Source organism: Prunus avium, chromosome 1 (assembly GCF_965620075.1).
Source record: "Prunus avium chromosome 1, drPruAviu1.hap1.1, whole genome shotgun sequence".
In the NCBI taxonomy this organism is placed as follows: domain Eukaryota; kingdom Viridiplantae; phylum Streptophyta; class Magnoliopsida; order Rosales; family Rosaceae; genus Prunus; species Prunus avium.
Genome location: NC_142284.1, coordinates 21,430,412 through 21,439,238, shown reverse-complemented (window position 1 = coordinate 21,439,238; position 8,827 = coordinate 21,430,412). Strand labels below are relative to the sequence as shown.

Sequence of the window (8,827 nt, the reverse complement as noted above, 5' to 3'; positions counted from 1 at the left end):
TTCATGGTTAGTATATATCCTAGTACTAGGATTTTGTTTCTGAGAAAGGTTAGGTCTTGTGAATTTGCTGGAGGAATGTTGATACATGCATAGTTTTTGGACTGCATTGTGTTATTTATACTATTTTTGAGTATTAAAATTTTATCTAGAGGTGACTATGGATTTCTGAGTTTGAACCCTCTTATATTTATGTGACATGTGTTTCAATGACCAAATAGATGGGTCAGTAATATATAGGCAAAGTGACTCGTGTTTCAGTGACCAAATTATAAGCCTTTTAATGATCAAACTCGAGATCACGAATATATAGCATTTTCATCAATGACTGATAAAGGAATTCACTAATTTTTTTTTCAATGAACAGCATTTGGGATGGCAACTAATAGTTGTTTTCCTTGTAGTGTTTCAAGCAATATAGATATCCAAGAAAATAAATATATTCGAGCAAGCATGAAATTAAAAGCACATTGCATATTATTCAAAAGATGAACAAATTATTTCGTACAGGAACACTGGAAATTAAACACACAGCCGGGCATCAGACTGACATTACCAATGTAACGACGACGACATTGCCCGTTATTTAACCAATTACAGACACCGCAGAAACACACACACAAAAAACAGCACGTAAAAGCTCCCATTTTTAGTAAGGACACAAAGCCATGGATATTTGATGACGACGACATTGTTTAATTTGCAGCATTCTGCAGACTAGGGTGGCAGCAGTTATATTTGACCAACTTGGTCTCCATGGGGTCGTCACAGACTGGGCAGTCCAAGTGCATTGGGGCATTTCCAGCAATCTGAAAGGTGATGCAGGAGAGTCCTTTTTTCCCAGTTATAAGACGGGCATGGTGCTTGGTGAAAGCATGTCCCCATTCCTTCCCAATTATGTGTTGCTTCCAGAAAGAAAATTCCTCTAGGGTTGTGAAAATAGTGTTAGACTGACCACAGGTCACCACAGTCCATCCTTTGGTAAGCATAATCCATCCGTCGATATCGTCTTTGTGTAATTTGTAAGAAAGTAGCTTGTGGACTTCTTTTGTCACCTGCTCGTACTCGTACTCCTTGCTGTAGTGAGCCAAGCTAAAGAAGAGGTTTTCCATGCCGGCCCAGAAAGTCTTCTCAGTCTCTGATGCTGCCGTAACAGTAGCTAACCCAATCTGTATTTTCAGTTCTTTCTCAATGGCAGGCTTTGCTTTTATTATCTTGTTGCACAACTCACTGGTCGTTTTCTGGTTTTTGCCTCCAATGAAGAAAGTGTATCCTTTGTTTTCCATCTGTTGAAGCTCATTTAACGGAATAATTACTCATTAATATTGCACAATTTATACAAAATGCGCTGTTATTTATAACGCATTTATTGACCACATTGCTGACCACCTCTCTAATACAGGTAGGTCCTACATACATTAGTGAGTTCCATTTTTATTAGAGAGTTGGTCAACAAAGTAATCAAGAAATGCAAATAGTATCATTGATTAATAAATACGTACCGATTGTTGAAGTTGGGTGTCCTCCTTTGTAATATGAGCCACTACTGGCTTAAGCATTGTGTGGACCTTAATATCCAGGAAATCAAAGAAATTGATACTGGCATCCTTAATCGAGGGAAGCGCATTGGTGTTTTTAACCTTTCCTTGGGGGTTGATCAACACCACCGTGGAATTTCCCCTGACTTTCCACTCTTTCTTGAGGTACATGTATGATGGGGAGGAAAAATATTGCACTGCGTACCACGGCATCATCTTCCTCCATTCCATAAACTGCGACTCTTTTGTTTTGGCTTCAGTTGTCCAGTCACCCTCAATGGGGATCCACACAATCTTGCAATTATACTCTTGATCAATTCTTTTATACAGATTTGTGAGCCGCAAAAGTTCTTCTTTCGATATATTTTTCAGGCTCGAGATATATAACAACAGATATTTCCCCTTCACCTCATTGATAAATGTATCTCCATCGATCTGTTCATCATCCATCAAGCAAAATTTTGATTTTTAATTTTATTTATTAGAGCCCGCCAAAACACCAGGGCCACTTTATTTACCAAATTTATAACTTTATAAACTTCAGTTATTATTGTTAACAATAAAGGAAGTTTAAATATTGAACCCATAATTTAAAGGAAAATGTTAGGCATATCATATTTATATACCACATTGTCTACCATCTCTCTAGTAGAGGTGGCCTCAATTGTATCAGTGGGCTCCACCTCTTTTAGAGAGGTGATACACAATATGGTATATAAATGTGGTAAGCCTAGCTAGCATTACCCTTAATTTAAATCAGTCAACAATAACAACAATGCTAGCTTGGCATACCATATTTGTATACCACCTCTCTAACAGGAGGTGGGGCCCACCAATACAATGGGGCCCACTTTTATTAGGGAAGCGGTACACAAGATAGTATACAAATATAGTATGACTATCATTTTTGTCGGTCAATATATAAGTTGATGAAGCAATATGTACTAGGAGATCAAACCTTGTTGTTATTAGAATCACGACTAACGACGGGCTGCTCAGTATCGTTGTAAAGAATCAAGGTGCTGATAACCTTCGTGATGTTTTCACAGATTACAAGTTCCTTAGAAATCCATAGGTACTTGATTGTCTCCGCTGTATTGAATAAGTAAAACAAAAGAAGCCTTTAGCATTGAATTCTTGGAAACACAACGAATTCAACTCATCATAACTAATTAGTATATATTGTCATACTTTACTTTCCGTTACTATTAAACTATATATATGTTATTGACAAATTGCAAATCCGTCATATATATAAAGAGACATTATATATATATGATTGCGAAAGCTTAGACAAATTTTAAACATTAAGGCATCTAGTTTTTTTTTTTTTTGGTCTGACATTAAGACATCTAGTTGTGACCAACAAAATAGACAAATTGAAAGTCATTAAGACATATACTGAAATTGCTCAAGCTCATTTGACGATATATTCCCTTAACCATGGTTGTCATGGGGCATTTGAAAAAGAGTCCTTGAATAGGTTGAGGTAAACACAGAGAGCTAGAAAGAAAAATCCATAGATCTGTACACACACACGCACAGGTAATCCACCTTTTTCTTTCATGCATCTCTTATAATCTTCCTTAAGCTTCTTGTGGATTTCATTGATTTTCAGGGAAAGCTGCTTGGGTAGATTGTCCGGCTCTTCCCTGTACCGGAGGAAATCATATTTGGTCATGATACACAATTACACAGATACATTTTAATTATGTATTGTTTAGGTATATCAAGAACAAAAAAAAAAGGTATTACTGAAGAAATTTTCTTGCATATATATGTATATATATATTGTGCTGATTAAATGGAAGAAACTTACTTATCACTGGTAAGACGGTTGATCTCAGCCGTACATGCTACAATAGAGTAGATTGTCCAATACACTGCCGTTGGGATTTTTTTGATTGCAGTGGTCAATGTAGGAACATCATTTGGATTGTTCTGCTGTAGAAGATGCTCCAGCTCAAAGATGTAACCAATCACATGATATGTTTCCATGATCAAATTGTTAAGCTCAGTAACCGCAGCCTTGCGTTTCTCTAGGATTTCATGTTTGATAAGGATCGACACTCGCTTAAGGATTGCCACTGACTTGGTAAGTTTGTCAAGTTTACCATAGTGCTGGGCAAGGTGCCAGAAATCTCCATATTCCAAAGCAAAGGCTGCTAGGGTTAGCACTGCCTTCGCTTCCCATGAAAACGTTTTTAGCTTTTTAAATATTGCTTCAGTCCTTAAAGCGAAGGAAACTTGTTCACCATCCTTACATGATGACATCTGGAATTTCATCGCAATATCAATTATGTTAATGTGCACATATAGATCCAATAATTTATGTATATATTAAGGTCTATATGTGTTCTCCAGAAAAAATAATAATAATATATATATATAAGCATAAAAATAAAAATTCGACTTAAAAACAACAATTAATTATTACTATGAATGTAATATGACCTGGCAGCTAATGGACTTCAGAAGGCATAATGGAGAGATGAAGGTGTCCTTCCCGTTGTAGATATTTGTCATGTCAGGTGCATTTTGCTGCAGAAAATAAAAGTGATGAGAATTAAGTAATCAGTGTACTAAAAATACTAGTGTTCTAGCTAATACATACTAAAACTTTTTAGAGACTTACCTGTAGAATATTATCAACGACGGAGTTATTGGCTGCATCATCAATGATGTTCCCAGTGACCGATAAAAGATCTTGAATGCTAAAGCTGAGCTTGTTCTGGTCAGGAAAATGGTTTTCATGAACAACAGTCCAGATTTGGTCTTCAGAAACGTTGTCAACCCAGATGTGCTCCTCATGAGTCATGGTGGTACTAATAGATACTCCTCCCTTATAGGTAGAGGACTTAACTGTGGCGTTCAGTATGGCAGAAGAAAGAAGAGAGAAATATCAGACTTAGGGCTAATGGCCTGTAAGTCTTGGGGTGAGTTCAATACAATGCCCGCTGCCCCTATTTATAGCCCCTTCCTTCTTGTTTCAATATTGCCAACTTGCCATGCAGGGTACACCATTTGGATTTACAGACTGTTCGTTGAGGATAGGCCTTGGAGAGTCTCCGTTTTATATTATCTTAATACGAATATCAGTAACTTTTTATTTTAAGTCAAATTAATAAGTGGAAGTTTCTTGGCAGATCTCATTTCTATCAAATCCCAAAACCCCCCTGAAAAAAATAGATTTTTTGTTTTTTTTTTTGTTTTTAATAATTGGGGTGTTTTTTAGTTGTTCTTGAGTTTGAGTTTTTAAACATAGGGCTATCAAACAGGTTTTCTTTGTTTTGGACTCAAATTCTGTTTTTGAGTTTAAAAAGTTGGATTCAAGTTGAATACCAAACTGGTTCAACATTTTGAACATACCCAAAATTTGAAAGGTTAAATTGGGCTTCGAATGAAAAACTCATTACCAAGTCCGAATAAACTATCGTGTACTAAAATGTTGTTCTTACTAGGACAACTTGTCTATGATCCTTTGGTGAGCGTGTTGTATTTATTTCAACATGATGTGAGTAACTGTTGGTAGTTCAAGCTTGAGATCCTGATATATTTTGAAATTTGAAATTTTTGCAATTCTATGATACACTCCAATTCCATTTCAATTCTTCTTCTTTATTACTTTTTTTTGGAATTTTCAAATTTAGGAATTTAGGATGTTCGGTTTGCTATTCAAAGGTTGAAATTTTCGTATCGAAATCTGAATTTCCTATCCATCTTGCACCAAAGGTTTAAAGCTTCTAATTAAGTTTGTAACAAAGATCAGTCTGAACGCTCTTTAGTATAATATCTCTCCCCTCGAGTCAATATATTATATATATATATATGAAGTACTCTGTATTAACTTTCTGGAAACTATTAATTTTGTTTCTCTGCAGATCCGAGAATCATGGAATTCATATATGCAGAAGTCACGAGCACCAGTGCACCACCATCACCGTTTGGATATTGCTGAGCGCTGACATCAGCATAGTCTACGTCACTTAAGTGGAAGGTTCTATGCTGTCATATTTGCTCACTTATAATGGAGTCGCCTCTTAATTTCTTTTTAGAATTTGATTTGTTACCTTGCAAGTCTTTGTTTAAGTCGAAACTGTTGAAGTCACCTTGTAGGTCATCTTTTAATGTTGAATTTTGAGCCAACGAGGTATAGCTCAGTGCATTGACTTGCATACCAGAGGTCTCATGTTCGAACCCCCATAACATCTTGTTGTGTGTGCGTGAGAAACTCTCTCCCCTGTAAATTAGACTATCGCTTGTACTCAAAAATAAAAATGTAACCTTTTTATTTATTTATTTATACAAGTGATATTGGTGGAGGTGGTGAAATTAAGAAAAACTACTCCAAATAATATTTGCTATTTAGGAAAGACTTACAAGAATCCTTTGAGAAAAAAATATGAAGATGAATGAGAAGTTTATTATCTAAGAAGTATTCCTCCGTATCTTGCTGGAAGAAACTCTGAACTTGAATCCTCCCTACTTCATATCAAGAGAAAAGAAAAAGGAAACACTTGAAAAACCAAAAAAATAAAGTCGAAGAAATATTGGTCATAGGCATCGCTAGTCATATATAATGGAGTCACCTCTTAATTTCTTTTTAGAATTTGATTGTTACCTTGCAAGTCTTTGTTTAAGTCGAACTGTTGAAGTCACCTTGTTGGTCGTCTTTTAATGTTGAATTTTGAGTGAACGATGTCTAGCTCAGTGGAAAATGGCATTGATTTGCATACTAAAAGTCTCAGGTTCGAACCCTCATAATATCTTAATTGTGTGGGCGTGTGTGAGAAACCCCCTTCCTTATAATTTAGACTATCGCTTGTACTCAAAAATAAAAATGTGGAACTTTGAAAGTAACCTTTTTATTTATTTATTTATACAAGTGATATTGGTGGAGGTGGTCAAATTATAAAAGACTACGGGCTTGTTTAATAGTTGTTTTGGAATGGCAAAAAGCGCTTTTTGATAACCAAAAGCGATCTTGACAACATTTGACAGAAAAGTTTATAAGCTCTTTGTTGAGAAGCACCTGACTTGTGCTTCTTCAAAAGGTACTCCAAGTGGGTTTCCATGAAGCACTTCAATTTCTTATGGAAATTTCAACATCTTTATGATAAAAGCACTTTTGCTAAGCGCTTATGAGTAGAAGTGCTTCCTAGAGAAGCACTCCCAAACAAGCCCAGGTGTATACGCTAGAAAGACATAGAGGTGTGTCCAATTAATTAAGATACTGGTGGACACATGATATATCATAATAAACAAGTGATATGAATTAATATTACATCACAAAAAATTAGCTTTTGCTAAGAAATTGGAGGAAATGAGATGGAAAGGGTTGGAGGGGGATTATGCAAGAGTTCATGCCCAAGCATCATCCTCATCGTCCTCTATGCCTAGTCACTTTTCTCTTGGAGGGAGATTAAGCACAAGGACTAATGCAAAAGCGAAAGGGAAACGACCAGTTGGCTAAAGTTGCTATTAATATTTTTAATTTTAAGTATTTTCAATTTCTGTTTTGTTTGTTTTAAAGTTTCAGCAATAAACTTTAATTTTGGTTTATCATGCAAATTTTAATCATGAACTTAATTTTTTTATGAATAAGTGGTTTTTTTATTTATTCAATAAGTTATGTATTTTATTTGTTCGATGTATTGAAAGAACCGTGACTTTCCTTCTTTCTTAACAATTCTTGAACAGTCCTGTTCTCTTGACCCTAGGATCCAGGGAAGTTTTGATCACTAGCCGTTAGATCTAATCTAAGAGTTGAGAAAAAAATTATTTAAATATCAATATGTCATTATTTTATTCCTTTTACTGTACAAAATATTATTCTAACTGAAACAAAAATAAAAACTTAAAAAAAAGAAAAAAATCACTCCAACCAAAACATGTGCTCTCTCAGAAAACCAAGAACATGTTCTTTCTCCATTGTTGTTCACAATTACCTTCAAATTTGGCGTTGCAGACGAAAATCAAGAACACCTACCATTTAAGATTCACTCTAATTCTTATTAGTTATCTATTTCATCTCTTGATTTAGACTCAAATATTCAATTTTTTTAGAAACAAAAGAAAATTTATTGACCCAAATCCGGAGCCATCGAGCCATCCCTTTACACTTTAACGTGACTGAATTTCAAGGACCCACAACCAAGTCACTTTCATGTTGTTCTCTGCCTTTATGATCAATTTTCTCTTTATAAATGTTAGATTTGAATGACTAATGATCCCAGTTTTGGGAAAACTTCAATTTTTTATAAACAAATTTTGGGAATATTTTTCATGAACCCAAACTTGGGTTTCTGCAACTATATTGTATTTTCTTGAAAGGTTCATGTCTTCTTATTCACTATGCGTGAAGGAGAAAGATGACTGGCGTCGAAGACAACGGTCTTAGATGCAAATGAGTTTTTTGTTCATGTTTTTAATCTCTAATATTAAACTCTTCTTTAAAAAAAAAAAAAATTGTTTTAATAACCAAAATGGTATTTTACTGCACTAGAAGTAAAATAAAAGATAACATATTGATATTTAAATCAATATAAAAGATAACTTTCTGGATTTTGTTTCTCCGCAGATCCGAGAATCATGGAATTCATATATGCAGAAGTCACGAGCACCAGTGCACCACCATCACCGTTTGGATATTGCTGAGTGCTGACATTAGCATAGTCTACGTCACTTAGGTGGAAGGCTTTATGCTGTCATATTTGCTCACTTATAATGGAGTCGCCTCTTAATTTCTTTTTAGAATTTGATTGTTACCTTGCAAGTCTTTGTTTAAGTCGAACTGTTGAAGTCACCTTGTAGGTCATCTTTTAATGTTGAATTTTGAGTTAACGAGGTCTAGCTCAATGAAAAATGGCATTGACTTGCATACTAGAGGTCTCAGGTTCGAACCCTCATGACATCTTATTGTGTGTGTGTGAGAAACCCCCTCCCCAGTAATTTAGACTGTCGCTTACTCAAAAATAAAAATATTAAACTTTGTAAGTAACCTTTTTATTTATGTATTTATACATGTGATATTGGTGGAGGTGGTCAAATTACAAAAGACTACTCCAAATAATATTTGTTATTTAGGAAAGACTTATAAGAATCCTCCGAGAAAAAAAATATGAAGATGAATGAGAAGTTTATTATCTAAGGAATATTTCTCCGTATCCTGCTGGAAGAAACTTTGAAATTGAATCCTCCCTACTTCATATCAAGAGAAAAGAAAAAGGAAACACTTAGAAAACCAAAAAAATAAAGTCAAAGAAATATTCACTACTACGTTTTTCTATTTG

The 8,827-nt window shown here is 34.9% G+C and overlaps 1 protein-coding gene across 1 annotated transcript; it reads right to left on the bottom strand.

Moving 5' to 3' along the window:
• Nucleotides 1-692: 692 nt before the first annotated feature.
• On the bottom strand, nucleotides 693-4,353 carry LOC110773559 (protein SIEVE ELEMENT OCCLUSION B-like). Its single transcript, XM_088247536.1, has 7 exons — nucleotides 4,171-4,353; nucleotides 3,990-4,076; nucleotides 3,355-3,809; nucleotides 3,090-3,187; nucleotides 2,494-2,627; nucleotides 1,500-1,970; nucleotides 693-1,283 (listed from the first exon to the last, which is right to left on the bottom strand). Exons 1-7 carry the CDS (start codon nucleotides 4,351-4,353, stop codon nucleotides 693-695), a joined length of 2,019 nt encoding a protein of 672 aa, XP_088103662.1.
• Nucleotides 4,354-8,827: the final 4,474 nt, after the last annotated feature.

What these genes read in the sequence shown, in the direction of transcription:
- LOC110773559 (XM_088247536.1), bottom strand. Translation starts at nt 4,353, where the DNA reads ATGACTCATGAGGAGCACATCTGGGTTGACAACGTTTCTGAAGACCAA. An exon ending in TCGTTGATAATATTCTACAG is followed by an intron (nt 4,077 to 4,170) that starts GTAAGTCTCTAA and finishes TATTTTCTGCAG; the next exon opens with CAAAATGCACCTGACATGAC. An exon ending in AACCGTCTTACCAGTGATAA is followed by an intron (nt 3,188 to 3,354) that starts GTAAGTTTCTTC and finishes CCTCCGGTACAG; the next exon opens with GGAAGAGCCGGACAATCTAC.